The following is an 18,049-nucleotide window of genomic DNA, read 5'->3' as shown; positions in this document are numbered from 1 at the left end:
GAAAGAGGAGGCCTTAGAGGAACAAGACATTGTAATAAGCAAAAATCTTCCAACTTTTTATTTACTGAGATGCTGGTTCTGGGATGGAACAATCTTCTAAATCTGCTGCCTGTGTATTTTTTGGCTCAGTTCACAGTTATCTGAGCCACTGCAGCAACCTCTCACTTCCTGTGACTTCCTCCAGCCTGCAGCAGGCTAACATTTATTAAAGCTCTTCAAGGCTGGAGAGGATACACTTTCATCAGTGAAGCTGGGTGATCCAGCAAACCTGGAATGGAGTTCTTCAGTCATTTGCTAGCAAATATTTTGAATCCTGGATCAGATCCATTCCAGGTTTTCTGGATCACCTAGCTTCACTGTTGAAAGTGTATTATCTCCATCCTTGGAGAGATTTTTTAAATCACGCCCATTATCTCAGCCTAGCCGTTGTCACCATCTGAATGTTAGGCAGAGTTAAAATATTGCTGTATACGTCAGGAATTTTCCCACGTAGAATTAGAAATTTTACTTAAAAAAAAACACTGAGTGCTTAGAGACAACTACAATAAAAAGGTCTTTCAAATATATTTTTTTCTGCATAGAAGTGTTACTAGTAGTATACTGTGTTAATGAACAGCATTGTACAAAAGTATATTGCCAAGTCTCAAGTGACAGTCAGAGTTGATAACTATGTGCTAGAGCAGAGGCGGTATTTTCCATTCTATGTGAGTTTGACACAAGTCAGTAAACTGCTTGTCTTGAACAAAAAATGTTAATATTTAAAGAAAATGGGAAAAGAAAACAACAAAAAAAAACTTGTATGAAAGCAAAAAGGAACCTAATAAGTTAGACAAAAAAATAATGAAAATAGCAGTGTGCCACAGACACATAACAGTGTTGTTTTACATTTTGAGTTGCCTCCAGTTCTACTCACACCTTTGCTGGTCTCCTATTTCACCCCTGCTTGGAGACCCCCTCAGCTTGGGGCTGGATGAAGCTTTATATTCAGCTACCCTGTGGAACTTTCTGCCAATCATTACCAGACAGACCAACATCCAGATTATTCCATTTTATACTGGGCAGACATGATAGCTTGTCATCCTGCACTGCTGCTGTGTGTACTTTTCTCTTCTGTATTAGGTAAGTGAAAGAATCAAATGTCCTAAATGAAATGAAATGTGAATTAAAAGCCAACAAAGGTTAAATTTGTTTATATGAATATATATATATATATATATATATATATCACAGAATCTGACATTTATCAATCCCTGAATATGAATCTTTGGTGCATGTATTTAAAATCACATCCATTAATTTATTACCAGTAAGTGTTTTGTAAAAGTTCACTGCTCTCACTGCTTTAAAAAAATGCCTCATTGATTTGTGTATGTGTGCAAAAATCTATATCTTTATAATATGAGTAGGTGTAATATATAACTTTAAATTGCCATTCCTGGGTAATTTTACAAGAAAAGAAAGAAATGTAAGAAATAATTATATATTTTGTGATCACCTATGTTGGAATTGATTAAATTTTTAACTTTGCACTAACATTTTACAGATTTGCTTTTTGTTTAGTTTTGCTTTACATAGTTTCTAGGTGCAGTATTCAGCTGCATTGTATAGGTATCTTTTCTGGTCAGATCAATAATTTAAGATTATTATTATACAGTATAATATATTTTAACAAATATTCAACAAATATGGTGTGATGTTGTGTGTCAACTATGGTAAGACATTTCATATAATATACATTTACAGATTTTGATGTAAAAGAACATGTTTATAATAAAATAATGTGATACTACAAGCACAACTACCAATGTTACAGTCACTTCCAGTAACAATATTTCTATTAGTTGCAGTTTGACAACAGTTGAACCTATATAGAAATAGAAAAAAACAATACATGACACTAAAGTTTTAAATACTGTAAAAGTTGGTATAAAAAAAGGTTAGGATTAAAGACTTGGTTGACTTCTTTGTTTACTTATAGAGGGTATGGGCAGAGCAGATTGCTTCTTAATGTGATGGTGGCACCTGAGATAGGAGAAATACCATTTAGGCTGTTAATTTAAGAATAAAATTGGAATATGTTTTAACTTGCCAGTCATTAAAAGTCATGAACTTAGGGTCTGGACTCTGGTATGGCCAATTTATGTGTTAAAATGATTTATACATTTCCACATTCCAATTATCCTTACAATACCAATGCCAGTTTATTGATATAGAGTTATAGAGATCTAAGCAGTTATGTTAATAGTCATTAGTCAGACCAGTAGCTAAAGTAAGTACCCATATTTAGCAGATTTTCAAAAACAAAACATATTTATGCTTAACTAATCCACGCTATTTTTTTTATAAAGTAAAAATAAACGAGAGAAAGGAGAAAAACATTAAAAAGAGTTCAAAATAAAGAGGTAAAAAAAACTGTATAACAGGAAACAAAATAAAAACACATCTACCTTTGACAGCCATCTGGTATCCTTCAGCTACAAAGTGTTGATATTCTTTTGTCTTGTTGTTCTGACTATAAATATTTTGCTTTTTTACTAGATTTTACATTACGTTATCTTAGTTTTTCTCCTAATCAAGAATATTATTTGTCTCCATGAGTGCTAGCTGTCTAATAAAGATTTTTTAAAGCTAAATAAGTAATGTGCAAACCAATGGCAATAAAGCTAGTGTTTAGGAATCTTCTTTCCAATGCACAATGTTGTTTTCCCGAAATGCCTGTGGTCTGATACTACTATACAGCTTGGTATATCTTTGGGTTATTAGAACTCACCCCTGAATCCCTGTAACTTTACTCTGGTTCAGTGCAAGATGATATTGCCCATTAGGCAACTTGATAAACTTTCACAACTCCTTATGAGCTTTCTTGGACAAAAGAGAACCCTGGTAATCTAGAAAACCTGAAATGAATTTCTTTAAAATCATTTGCCATTAGTTGGCAAATGTGTTCAGTCCTGGATCCAGGTTTGCAGGATCACCCAGGTTCGCCCATGATAGTCTATCTTCCCAAGTCACAGGTAGCTTTAATGAATCAGGCCCAATGTGAACAGGAGTTTTCTTGTCCTAAAACCTATGGTTAGGACATATGTCCTAGTGTCTGTAAAGCATAGATACATTGCGATAGAATAGATTGGGAAAGGTATACAATCCATCTCTGTTTGTTACTCCTATCTGGACTTCAGTTAGAGGGATTTACCTCTGTCTTTGCAGACAACCTTTTACCAGACATTAGGTTAGCAAAACTCCCTAATAACAATACAGACATTTATTACAATTAATACAGTAAAGGAAGGATAGATCCCAGATTTTATATCCTTTATGGTAAAATCATTGTCACTGAGCAGAAAATAAGGAAAACCAGACAGGGGTTCAATTCAACCCCACTCTATCCAAAATTAAAAAAATGTTTAGTCTCAAGTTCCCTTCAAATTCATGAGCATTTATAAATATTCTGGTCATCAGTCATGAAGTTCTTTTTATTGGAACAGCAGGCTCCACACTGCAATTGTGCTTAATAAATGTGATGTAGGCCACAAAGTGTTTAACCCAATTGGAGTACAACAGAGAAGATATTGATATCCATTCTCCATTATAAATACTAAGTGTTAATTTTCTTACTTTTTATTGTTAATGTTACCCGTAGCCCCAGCAGGAAATTCCCAGCCCAGTCACCTGTGAGATTATGATTGTCCATTAAATTGGTCCACTTAGGACATAATTCATCCTTGTGCTCGTACTAAGAACTATCAACTAAGAACTCGTACTAAGAACTAGAGTTACCCCAAATGGACACAATGCTACATATTAACTCATATTAATATTATTCATATTAACTTATGTAAAGTTTGGGTTTATTATTAAATGTAGGCATTGCTGCATTATCATGTGCCTTTATTTATAGAAACTCTGTCAAAAAAAAAATCCTACACCCATCAAAAAACTGCAGTGATTACTGACTTCTAAAATGTAAATCTCCTGGACTTTCTTATAGATATCTCAATGCAAATCTTAATCTGCAGTAAAAAAAAATCGACCTGTAAATTACAACACATTCTGATGTTGCATGACCACAATGAAGCTTCCATCAATGCATCTGCTGACCTATCCAGAAACCACTGGATTCATGGACCAGGAGCTGCCATCTTCCCATCCTCTTTGTTGTCAGTCATAACTCTAAGCCTGACCATTTCCAGTGCTTATGTGTGTGGGTCCTTTGCCAGGGCTACCTTCTTACAGCTTTCATGCTACTGACATTGTACAGACTGTCAGGAGATCATTTTACTACCTCTGCATGGCTGGAGACAGGTGCTGGAACAATTGCCCAACACTGTGTTGCTGTATGGAGATCTGAAGTTGTGGTCTAAATGACTTTATGGTATTTTCTCACGTTCTATGCTATATCCTACTACTTTGTGTAATGATGTAAACATTTATTATTCGTTGTATACCGATACCGATACTGAGATTCTATCTCAGTGGACAAATCTTGTGGTACAGTTTTTGTCTCTTTATACACGTTTCCGGCTTTGCCAGTACAGTAGATGTCCTGTAATTTCCTGTTGTGTCCTCAGTTACATGACCAGGTAGCTAGAATGCTCACCACCCCATTTACCAATACTAACCCAGTCCTCTTCTCTACCTTCTCCACTCCCCACCCTTCCATTACTCCATTCCACTTCCCCCAACCAAGACAACCAAGGAATATTGACCACTTTTATGACACATTTAAATAGTACCATTTACATCTTGCATATTTAAAACATAAGATAAATAACCAAAATAACATTAACTGTACATAATCATCAATAATAATAATAACTATAAAAACAAACACATGATTTCCTACAGATTACTACAAAATATATATGTCACATCCCAAAAAAAGCAAATATTTATTCCTCTAACCAAAGCAATAGGGGACATTAATGGCAAGAATATATCTCTGTACAAATTGGTCTGCAATAATACTGCAATTTAAGCATTCCACAATACAAATTAGTTTAAAAAAAAACTTTTATATGTTTATTAAAATCACAATCTTACAAAAAAGCATGCAGACACATATGCATGTAATATTCTCAATGTGTTTCGTGGATCTAGTCCACTTTTCTGGGAGGAATTTTCTATAAATAAATACAAACATATACAAATACAAAAAATATAATATATTTAATCAAATCAATCATGTACAAATATACAAAATCACTTACATCCAAAGCCATGAAAATGTAGATCTCTCCACATAATGAGGTCAGGAGACAAGTAGAGAGGCAGGTAGCGAGGCAGACATAAACAGATTTTGTCTGAACAATCTCCTGTAGCGGTCAGCTGAAGCACATACCTGACCGATGGAGACGCTTGCACCACTGGGCTTCCTCGAGGAGGAGGGAGTTCAGTGGTGCAGGTCTCTCTATCGGTCAAGTATGTGCTTCAGCCGACCGCTACAGGAGATTGTTCAGACAAAATCTGTTTATGTTGGGGACACTAGATGGGATTTTGAGACGGGTAAGTAATACATGGTTATGTACCCATTGACAGTAGTCCTGCTTAGTATGAATGTATGACAGGTTCTTATTATCAATACAGGGGCAGTGAATACAACTGACTCTTTGGAAATCCGGCATTGTTGCCATGAATTAATAGGTAACAATTGTTTTTTATATTTGTCTGTAATAGACAAAAGAGAGTTTCAGTTGATTTAATTTGATGAGGTTAACAACCACGGTAGAATGGCCTTTTAATGATGATAATTTGCTTTTTTTGTAGCACTTGATTGAGAGTATATTGTTAGAACATATTGTATTTGGTACGGTGATTGGTAAAAGAGGCGATACAAAATTATTGGCAATATTTTAGTATGGGTTTTTTTTGTGTTTTTTAAGACACGGTGGCATTTTAGTTTTGCATTAGGGTCATCTTTAATAATTTTCTACAAAGTATGAATAGTAAATGGCTCAACCCTTTTTGATAACATTATTGGAAGATGCTGTATACTATAGGTATACTAAGTTACTATAGAAGCAACATCTGAATTTCAGATCTATATGGCAGCTTATAATAAAAAATAGGAAATTCATTGTTTTGAATAAATACAAAGAAATCCTCAATCTTACTGATGGATAAAAATGTATACATAGTTTTGGAATAACAGATGTTTCCTTATGCTAGTTTCCTTTTAAAATTTGAATTGTAGTGGAAGTTTGTTTCCTGCATTTGACACATACCATTATTCTCTGATAGAAATGTCATGCCATAGCCACAGCTGCTAATGTAAAGCATTTTGTCTGTACATGGATGACTTGATTTCAGGCTGGATTTATTGTTCATCTACTGTAAAGCCAAGAAACTGAGTATGGACATTTACAAACATGGAAGATGTCAAAATCATTCAATTAAATAAAATGTTGTAACATCCAGAATGACTAAAGAATTACATTCATTTTAAGAGAATACTTGTGATTTAATGCTGTTGCCATTTTTTATATTTAGTGCACAACTTTTTTAAAGCTCGGCTAACCTAAAGCTGATTTGTTAAGTTTTGGAAAATGATCCTAGAACCACATCTCTGAAATTTCCAAGTAGCTGCAAAACCATTTCATGCTAAAATTTATCTCATGGAGGAAGGTGGAAATGTGTGCTTTAGACACCTTTAGATGACCACTTTAAGCTCAGTCATCTAAATACCCCAAGTTGTTCAACTAATGGTTTTGTAATACTGTTTTATACTTAAAAAATATGAAATTGGGGAATTAATAGGTTTATTTTTTTAGAAGTAGCAGCAGATGTGGTGAACCTTGACTTTAAAATAAGACATTATGTTAAGTTTTCCAGCTTCAATATAATATTTCGTTTTCATTTAAGAGAATATTTGACAGAAAAAATATCACTAGCTCTCTCTGTTAGTGAATTCCTACAATGTGTGTCGTTAATTCCAGTTTTTTATGCTGTGCCCATCACTTTTCAGCATTTTTGATTGGCAGGGTAAGAGATACTAAGATCCAAGATTTTTAAATTAGGTTTAACTAGCCAACTAGGGTTTCATATTAGTTTACTGTCAGTGTACAACACTTTTACAAGTTCTGTTTTAAATCTTAGGTGCTACAGATTGGACTTCATGGTTTAATGTAGACCATCCAGGAGGTGATGGAGATTATGAAACCATAGAAGCCATTCGTTTTTATTATCCACATCGTTTGTGCCTCAGACCTATTGCCATTGAAGCCAGAACAACAGAATGGGCCACACCAAAGGACACAAAAGAAATTGTACACTCTGACCCAGAGAAAGGCTTTTGGTGCATCAACAAAGAGCAGCAAAAAGGTTACAATTGTTCTAACTACCATGTTCGCTTTCAGTGTCCACATGGTAAGTAGATAATCATACCCTTGAATACTCACCTTTCCATTTGCATTGCTGAATATTTCCCATTAGTTGTTTCTATTTTTGATAGTTGATAGATGGTTAGTGTAACATTCACCTCTCTGGGGACCCTGCTGGCATGTTTTGAGTAAATGCCATGACCAATAAGGAGAACTCCGTCCTGTACAATGTCACCTGGGACTCCAACACTACTGGTGACCCCGGGGCTCCCCTAGCCTACATATCTTCGAGTGACCCCTACTTCACCCCCACATCTTCTAGTATGCTCCTGTTCATACCCATGTCTCCAAACAGCTTGTTACATGTAGATGAATTATGAACACAGTGCTTTACTCATTGGATGTATAACTTAGTTTGTTCCAACCACAATTTGTCACATATACCCTAATCATCCAATGATCCCAACAACCAACTTACTGCGCACATATCCAATCATGTTCAGGTGACTTAACACTTGCTATCCCTTTTGTCTCATTTGAATCGATAGGTTACTCTCACCTCAACTCTTGAACCTCTCACCCCATCAAAGTTCACATCTGTGACCTCCATGCTCCATCTACCACTTGATATATATTTCAGTACTTTGATTTACTGCAATTTTTATGGAAATCCCAAGGACTCCTGTGTGCCGTCATTATAATTTTTTTTAAAGATATCGATGTGTGTATATGTGTGCTGGAGGAGGGTAGCCTACTACTGCCTACAACGGCTGATTTGTAACAAAGGTCCCCTGTTAGCAGATTATGGACAGAATTTTTAAATACATTATGTTGTGCTGCAGAATGTATAGAGGGTCTCATCACCCTATTACCTATAAAAGGAAAGAAAAATATAAAAAATGCTATAGAATTATCAAAGTACTGAATATAATGACATCTTTAAATGCAAGGTTTAAATGCTCATCCATAGCAAATAAGTTTACAAAATAGGCAAATCCCTAAATCACTTAATTCAATTTTTTTTTATCTTGTACAGTTCCAATGGCAATCTGCAAAACTTACAATTATCGAATCCTATATTGTGTTGATTCCCTAAAACATGTTCTAAAATCCACAGAGAGAAAAGCTTCTGTAAACCAAAAGGATCTTAGTCCTTGAGATCTGTAAAGCTGCGTACACACTTCCAATTTTTATCGTTCAAAATGAACGACGAACGATCGATTGGGCAAAAATCGTTCGTAAAAAAAGTAACCAACGACGCCGACGAACGAGGAAAGTCGTTGGAAATGAACGACCGGACCGGCGGATCGGATTGGACGACGATCGTTGACCATCGTTCGTGTGTACGATCGTTCATTGATCGTCCATGGTATGAGCATGCGTGATGAACGAACGTTCGTTCACGTCCTGTCGTGCACGTCACTTCTTGTATCGCTCAAACGATCGCATCTATTGTGTGTACAATATCTACGAACGATCGTGTCGTTATCTGTATGTACAGGATTGGTGCTATACGATCGTTCGCAGATATCGTGCAGGATTGTTCGTCGTTCGTTTACCAACGATAATAATTGGAAGTGTGTACGTAGCTTTATTCTTGGAGTATTAGGTATCTGGCTACAAAGTCTTTGATTATAAAAACACCTATAAATATGGGTACTGTGAATAAAACTCTGAAAAAATACAGATAAAAAGGGATCAGATAGAGCATGTGAGAAGTAAATGGTACATAGCGCATATATATGTATATATGTATATAACATGATGATGTAACTAATGTCACTTTATACCATGACAGATCTGCTTTACTGGTCCCACTGGACACCATGGAGTACCTGCTCTGCGACAAGCTGTGGGGGAATGGGAATACAGATAAGACGACGTTCCTGTATGTCTATGCAGCCCGCGGTTACACTTAACCTGGATAAATGTTTAGGAGAAGCCACAGATCGAAGGGTCTGTGTTTTCCCATGTGTTGGTGAGAATCACAAGAACTAATAAAATTAAATGATCCAGAAACAATAAATTTGGACCTAACATTTATATTTTATGGGGATAGGGGTGTAGAAAGGAAGCCTTTTCATTGGCCACTATTTTAAAATACTTTTTCCCATTGACTTTTTTTAGTAGGGTTTTCCCATTACTTTTCCTCCAAAGCATTAGTTATTAACAAAGAGTCAGCTACCTGTTAAATTAATCCAAGCCTTTATAGTGTAACTGCTTTATCCAGAATCCAAAATAATACTTTTAATAACTACATCCAATAAACTAATTGCTGTTATGGAAAAAAGGCAATACTGGAATATATATTGCAATAGTAATGTATTCTTATACTCTTTTAACAGGAAGATGGTCCTCTTGGAGCGCTTGGACACCCTGTACAAAGACTTGTGGGGGAGGTAAAAGTGTGAGGCATCGGGTCTGTTCCAATAATGCAACTTCTTGTTCAGGGCATTCCTTCCAAATTCAGAAGTGTGGGAGAAACCCTTGTAGAGGTGAGGAGATAGCAATCTTATTTTAAAAAAGCAACAGAAAGAGTATTAGCAATACAAGCCTCTCTTTTTGTGCTTGTGAAGCTGTACATAGCTTCCTAAAGAGGTTGGAAGGAAATGCTGCAGCATTTAATACATTTTTTATAAACTCACTGTATGCAGTGAAATCAGAATAAGCAATTTCAGTACAGGGGAGGAACCTGTACAACTTTGCAAGAATGAATGTAAAGTTGGAGCTCAGCTTTAAATTCTGTTCACTGTTTTTGTAGCAAAGGCTATATAATAGAAATATTATCTGATTGGATGCTTGGAAAAAGCATGTACAGTTATCTTCCATTATATATATTTTATTTTAGTATGCAAGTTATATTATAAGATGTAGTTCAAAAAATTCTTATAATGTAATTACATTTTTTTCTTACAAATTGCAATTTTAAAGCTACCTGGAAATATTACAACTTGATTGTACAATCTTCTTTAAATGTATAGGCAACTATGCAGTGTGATATCTTACTTTATAAAGATTTTAATTGATTGTTTAGGAAAGCTATTACACTCTATAGGTGTTGAAAAATCCAAAGAAGATGGCACAGAAACTCTACAATCAAATAAAAAAGTGTGTCAATTTATTAGTTAGACTAAATTTGTTTGAATTTTATGGTAATATAGTATTATTATTATTATTATTAATAAATAATAATAAATATATGCCTTAAAGACTGGCATTAATGTGGGGGCCTACCTAAGCATTCTATCTGAATTATATCTTACCAGTAGGTCCATGTAATACATAGCTATTGGCATTTTTGCTGATTGATCAACAGATCCAAGTTAATTAGAATTTAACAAATGTGTCACTAGCCCTAATCTGTGCAATGTACAAGATTAGCTATTTAAAGATTACATTTTTTTCACAGGAAATTCAGAATTGCTGTGTCCTGGGTGCCGTTGTAGCAATCATACTTTGCTGGGTAAGATACAGAGCATACATGGCTTTGTCCTTCAGAATGCCAAAGTATTCATGAATAGGAAGATCCTTGGGGCAACAGACCAACATGGCTTGTTTACTTTAAATGGACTCTGCATGGACACCTCAAACATAACTGTAAAGATGGATGGATTCTCTTCTGTAACTTTGCAAAGCATTAGGAAAGAACCTAACATCTCCTTTTTTGAAGCTGCTTTAAAGAAATTAGGTAAGTTAGCCATACATAGAGGTATATAAAACAGAATCACAGGTTTTTAAATGAGGATGTGCAAGGAACAACTCTGAAGTACAGCAACCCGTAGGAACAAGTCACATGAGTACATGATATATTGATTCCTATTGGTTAATATAGGTCATTATACTTCCTTTAATAAAAAATGTAGGAGTTTATCATTCTGAAAATCATCAACTCACTGAGAAGTTTGCATAACCAAATCTAAATGCCATGCTTACAATATCCTGTATATAGATTCCCAATAGACATCAAACAGTTTGTGAAGTTGTTTGATATGGTGATTGAATCAGGAAACAACCTGTCTACACACACCCTGCAACCTACAACTACAGAAACTGCATATTGTAAATTAAAACTCAAGCTAACATACTTTTTTTTAATATAAATTCAAATTTAAGTCAGTGATGCTTATTAAAGGAGCATGTTCATTTTGCAAGGTAAATATTCATTTTGCTTAGTGAATGAGTTGAAGCTTTGCTGGATTGAAATCAGTGCAGTTTAACACAGTTACTAAGCTAAGTGAAAATTAACTTAGTATAGTGAACACGATCTGTAAAGGGTTGGATAGCCATGAGGCTCCCGTAATTTTACTGTTACTGATAGGGATTTTCATAGACCACAAAAAGGGCAGGGAGAATGGAAGCTCACTTGGGCATACTTTTAGCTTTCTGTTATGAAGTTATAAGGAATTTTTTTCAGATTAATTTTTTTAAATTGTGTTATTTTTTTTTAATTTGATTTAAATTAATGATTAAAGTTTAATCCTTATATTTATATATATATATATATTAGATTGTAAGATGTTCGGGGTTAAGTCCTCTTCTCCTCCTGTGTCTGTCATTTGCTACCCCTATTGAATGTACGGCGCCCTGTATTATGTTGGCATTATAAAATTCCTGTTTATTATTATTAACAATAATAATAACAATAATATATATATATATATATATATATATATATTTATATGTATTTATATATTGTTGCTCACCTTGTACAGCGTTCCAGTATATTTTAGCTGTGACCTATCACGCAGCTAACATGGTAGAAATTGTAGATCATGTGGAGGAGGGTGTGTAGGGTGTGGAGGGTGGCTACACTTACTTTACACACTTTTATTTAAAAATGAACCTCAAAGTTAGTGCATGCTTACATACCAGTTGATAGTGGAAATTGTAGCATGAGGCATGTACGTAACCATGAGTAAAGGTGTCCTGCTTGAAGAACAAATGTGAAGCAGCGGTAGTAAAGTTGGAGGAGTAGAAATAGGCCAGGATACAAAAAGGAGATAGAATGATTCCTCTCCAAAACTAAAAGGGAAAACTGACATAGAAGTTTTCAGAGAATGTTTTGGGCTCAAATAGATTTAACAGACCACATTGGTAGAATAATGTAAACTAACAATAAACTTACAATGTACGTTTCCTAAAAAGATAATAATAATTTATGATACTTAAACATTCAACACTTTAAATACGACAGTTCAATGTCAGCTGTTGTGACTTCGGTTGTAGTACTGAACAAATATTTTCTTCTTTTTTTTTTAAAGAAAAACCATACATAGTACAAAATCCCTACTCAAAAATCAGAAGGCTAGGACACAAAGTGACTCTGTGTTGTGAAGCAACTGGAAATCCTATTCCCACTAAATACTATTGGTAAGAAAAAAATATATATTGTATGAATTGCTGCATAACAGTTGTAGCTTGATTGAAGCTGGATGGTGCACAAATATTGTAAGGCTACAACAGAAAAAAAGAGATTATATTTTCAGTGACAGACCGTTATTACATTGTGGAAAACAGCTGCTTGCTTTTAGGCACATTTTTTTGTAATATTGCATATTAATGGATTTAAGATATCTACATAAATTCTTAAACAGAGACCCTGTAGAATAAAATATTACTAGCTGCAATTTTTTATGCCTAATGATCTTTGTGCTACTGCTTATCACACCCAATTTTTAGTAAACAGCACACTGATTGTAATGTACTCTGTGGTTGATAGGTGTGAATGGATGACTTCGAAGCACATTTACATTAGATCCCACAGTCCGCCAAACAAATGTATACCCAATACCAGGCACTACAATGGTCAAGAGTGTATTTAGAAGACAATGCAAATGCAATGCAATGCTAAGTTTGTAAGCTTTTGTTCTTGGCAGCAAGAAAGTTAAACTGTAAATTCTCCTAAAAATAGAGTTTTTAATGATGTTTCTAGAATAGGTTATCTCATTGCAGGATTTTCGCTTACATATTGCCCTCATACCAACTGAAATAGGGTTACTGCTTACTTTGTGCCTTTGTCACTTTGTAAAAGAAATCACCAGGACAAAAAAAAGCGTACTCTCACCAGAAGGAACACAAAGCGAGAACAGAGACACTAGTACACTAATACGTAGTAATGCACAAATGCAAAATATATTATTATTCCGTTACTCTATTAAATAAGTGGCCCCTAATGGTTACATGATTCCTAAAAATACTTTCTGACGCTACTAAAGCATGTTACTGAAAATTTTGCTTTCTGGTACAGGTATCATAATGGAACTTTATTGGACAAAACTAAACTCAAGTATGACAAAAGTCTAACTTTAAGAAACATTCAAGCCATGCATGCTGGGACATATCAATGCAAAGCCAGCAATGGAGTAGGAGTTATCAGATCCTCTGTAGCCCATCTTAAGGTCATAGGTAATTAATGACTATATTTTTTTACTAGTACATAATTTCTTGCAATTAAAATTTTTTAAAACTATTTTTTATTTTTGTTCTAGGGAAAAGTGAATCTCTTTGTAACAAGTCTCCAGATGAGCATTTAATCAAGCTACCAATGGATTGTTTCCAAAATACAACTGCCTCATTTTTCTACAATGTAGGCATGTGTCCTAATTCCCAATGTGTGGAAAACCTAAACTCAGCTCTCCAGTGTAAAGATAAAACAAATTACTGCTGTGGAGTCAAACAAATGAAACTGCAAGAGGTGAAATGTCTAGGATATACTCTCCCTGTTATGGTCGTAGTAGAATGTGGCTGTGCTGAGTGCCCCCGACATAAGGTTATGGTTCGTGGAAGGGTGACTGCATATGACACGGGAGAACCACTTCGGTTTGGGCAAATCATTGTGAGTGGAGAAAACATGGGATATACTGGCTATAAAGGGGATTTCATACTGGAGGTTCCAGAGGGAACTAAAAGATTGGTGGTTACATTTGTGGATAGTCAGGAAAAATTTGTTGAGACTATAAAAGTTATTCCATTTGATCCAAAAGGAAATACTGTCTATCAGGATTTGAAAGTCATGAGGAGAAAAGACCCAATTGATCTGAATCCGGCAGTGACCAATGTACTTTCTCTTGGGGAATTACTTGGTAAGGACCCTATTGGGGAGATTGTAATACCGCCCAATGCATTCAGTAGGACTTCTGGAGAATCCTACAGCAGTATGGTTAAGGCCAGTTTAACCTTCTTGGACCCTAGAAACATTAGCTCTGCCTCCGCTGCTTCAAGTGATTTAAATTTTGTTAGCAGAGATGGAAATATTTCCCCGCTCAGGACCTATGGAATGTTTCATTTGGACTTTCGGGAGAACAATACTAATTCCCTTCTCCAGACTGGAAAACTAGAGGTGAGATTGGATGTAGAACAAATTAAGATGCCTCAACATGTCAAAGAAATGAAACTCTGGTCTTTAAACCCACAGACAGGTCTTTGGGAAGAAGAAAGTAAATTTAAATTGCAAGTTGGGGACAAAAGGAGAAGAAGGGAAGAGAGGTCTTTTTTAATTGGACAATTGGAAATACGGGAGAGAAGACTTTTTAATTTAGATGTACCAGAGTTTAGGAGATGTTTTGTCAAGGTACGGGCCTTCATGAATGAGAAATTTATGCCTAATGAACAGCTAGAAGGGATTGTTGTGACACTAATAAATTTAGAACCTATGCCAGGATTTTCATCAAACCCCAGAGCATGGGGTAGGTTTGACAGTGTGGTAACCGGGAAAAATGGAGCCTGCCTCCCTGCATTCTGTGATGCTGTGCAGCCAAATGCTTATTCTGCCTATGTCAGTGCTACAATGGGTGGCGAAGAGCTCGAAGCTGCCCCATCTTCCCCTAAATTAAATCCCAATGTAGTTGGAGTTACTCAGCCCTATTTATCAAAACTGAACTATCAACGAACAGATCACGAAGATTCTGCTGGTAAAAAAACAGCTTTTAAAATTAACCTGGCCAAGCCAAACCCAAACAATTTTGCAGAAACCCATGGCCCCATATATGCTTACAGAAATTTACAAGCATGTGAGAAAGCTTCTATTTCAGACAATCACTTTCGTTTTTTTAGAGTGGAAGAGGATAAATATGAGTATAATGTTGTACCCTTTGATGAGTCAGACTTGACTTCATGGATTGGTAGCTACCTGTCCTGGTGGCCAAATCCACAAGAGTTCCGTGCCTGTTACATAAAGATCGAAATACAGGGACCACAGGAATATATAGTTAGAACAAGAAACATTGGAGGGACTCACACCCACACAGTAGGTAAGTTATATGGACTAAGAGACACGAGGAGTGTAAGGGACCTGGAAGTGAAAGGCAATTCAGCAGCTTGTCTAGAATTCAAATGTAGTGGAATGCTGTTTGACCAAAATTTAGTAGACCGAACTTTAGTCATTGTAACACCTCAAGGAAGCTGTCGTGTTACAAAGGTCAACAGACTTCTAGAAGACTATCTGCATCGCCATCCACCTCTTGCACTAGGAAACAATACTGAGACATTTAATATGTTGGCACCAGTTGACCCATTGGGGCACAACTATGGAATTTACACAGTTACTGACCAGAACCCACGGCTGGCAAAAGAAATTGCCATTGGCAGATGTTTTGATGGTACATCTGATGGTTTCTCTAGAGAAATGAAATCTCAAGTAGGTACTGCTGTCACTTTTCGTTGCCAGGAGAAACCAGTCACAGGAGAAAGCTTTTTCCAGCGCTTGCTAAATAGACCCAGTGAAACATTGCTTGAGATCCGACGCAACATGCAGGAAAATGAACAAAGAGGAAAACCTGCACGAGTTGTGCCTTATCCTGCTGTTCAATCTCCATCGTTTACCCAAGCCAGGAGGCCTCCTGCCAGTCAGAGAAGACAGACATTGACACGATCAAGATGAAACTAGTTTCACAACGACAACATTGAGTTAAAATTTTTTCTAAACTCAAAAAAGTACCCAGTTACCTCTGATCAAAGGTGTCAGGCATCTTAAAAGTGAACTGTTATGTTAAAGGTGTTTTTTTTACATCTTGGGGACTTACACATTAAGATCTACATTTTATGGCTCTTCTATTTCTATAAGTTATAAAATCTTGGGAACAAAAGCACAGAGCATGAGCATGATTTATAAGAAACCTGTAACTTACCAGCAACTACTAAAGCTGAAATATAAGTTTTTGGATGCACTAATACTTTATTTTAGAAAATACCTTAACAGGAATCAGTGACGATAAGACTGTTTCTTACACGTTATATCTTCACAAATGTAACACAAGTCTGTACTGACATCAAAGTAATCAACCATCAGTCACAGTGTAGTGGTCACCTGTATGTTTTCATAGCTTGCTTCCAATGTATCCCAGGTCTCTGAAAGTGAAGATGTTCTAATATTCAAAATGTAACCTCATTTTGGAAGTTGCTCTTCCCCATCCTTGTCTAACATTCCTTTTTGTTGGACTGGGAGTAAAGGTGTGGACCAGATCTGCACAAGACAGATGAAATTGACTTTGCATGCCAAAATACTAGTACTGGATCCGCATACAGACACTTAGAGATGATTTCAATAAAAAAAAAAAAAAGTTACATCTATGTAAAAAAAAAGCACAGGATTTTTGTCCTTCCCAGATTAAAACAAAAAAAAAGATTCTCGTGCAGGACTTCAACTGAATGGTAAATAAGAAATCTTTGAAAAAAAAAAAAAAAAAATTTGAAACTAATAGTTAAGCAGGTTTCACTATATGCTCACCAGTTTTGGTATTTCTTCCTTAAACATTGTTATTGAAGGTTTTAGGTTTTTGGCAATTCCAGTCTTCTGGATAACTGGAAAAAGTATCCCCTTATTATTCACATTTTTTTTATTTACTGTTCAATTGTAAAAAAATGTATTTGTTTCCTGGTTTTTGTAGTATATGTTTTAATAAACTTAGTTTTTAAGGTACCTGCAATAGATAATAAAATTAAAAAAATCTCTCACTGGCAAACCCCCACCCCTTACCCTGATTATGGGTAAATGTGTTAGAGGCAAATATATGCAAACCCTTAGGCTAAGTCAACTCTGATAATAATTTTAAACACATTTAAAAGCCCATACAGCTTTTGTATGAGTTTTAGGGTTTATAAAGGCATTTTAAACAAAGGAATGTGGCAGAGAGGAGGTACAAACACACAGCACCCCCACAAAACCCCCATAAACACTTGAAAAGACATAGCATGTCACTTCTGCAATAATGAACCTACCTGCTCACATTTTTTTTTTAAGTTTATTTCTGGTCTAAGGAACTTTGTTTCACAGCCCCCAACAGCTTTGATCATTCCACACTCTATCCAAAAGTATTACCAACATGTTTTGGCTACAGGTTCTGTGAACTGCCGTTAACATAGCTGAGAGTGAAATAGTACTTTTCATGGAAACAGGAGTCTTGGAAATATTCTGCTAGCTGGAAAGAACACTGCATAATATAAATACTCAATATTTCATATTTATCTGACTGAAAGACCCAAATGACTAAAATGTGTCCCACTGACAGCTTGCCCAAAAAAATCTTTTTTTATTCTATGAATAATGCTTCACAGGATTTTACAGGGTAATTCCATTTCTTCCATTAAAATGTCCTTTAACCTCCTGAGCGTTACACTGAGGTCTAGATTTCTGTACCAAAAGTGATCCATCGTTTTTCATGAAATTTTTTTTTTAAATTGTAGACCTGTAACTTACAGAAATATGTCCGAACAGGGGTTCTAGTAGATATTATGAA

General features: G+C 35.5%; 1 protein-coding gene across 1 annotated transcript; it reads left to right on the top strand.

Moving 5' to 3' along the window:
• The first annotated feature begins 914 nt into the window (after nt 1–914).
• On the top strand, nt 915–17,424 carry CILP2 (cartilage intermediate layer protein 2). Its single transcript, XM_072404591.1, has 8 exons — nt 915–1,119; nt 7,093–7,362; nt 9,115–9,294; nt 9,662–9,811; nt 10,726–11,004; nt 12,578–12,686; nt 13,564–13,721; nt 13,805–17,424. The coding sequence occupies exons 1-8, from the start codon at nt 1,065–1,067 to the stop codon at nt 16,192–16,194; spliced, it is 3,591 nt and encodes a 1,196-aa protein (XP_072260692.1). The 5' UTR covers nt 915–1,064; the 3' UTR covers nt 16,195–17,424.
• Nucleotides 17,425–18,049: the final 625 nt, after the last annotated feature.

Source organism: Pyxicephalus adspersus, chromosome 3 (assembly GCF_032062135.1).
Source record: "Pyxicephalus adspersus chromosome 3, UCB_Pads_2.0, whole genome shotgun sequence".
In the NCBI taxonomy this organism is placed as follows: Eukaryota; Metazoa; Chordata; class Amphibia; order Anura; family Pyxicephalidae; genus Pyxicephalus; species Pyxicephalus adspersus.
The sequence above is the reverse complement of the archived record's forward strand: the minus strand, read 5'-3'. Positions and strand labels throughout refer to the sequence as shown.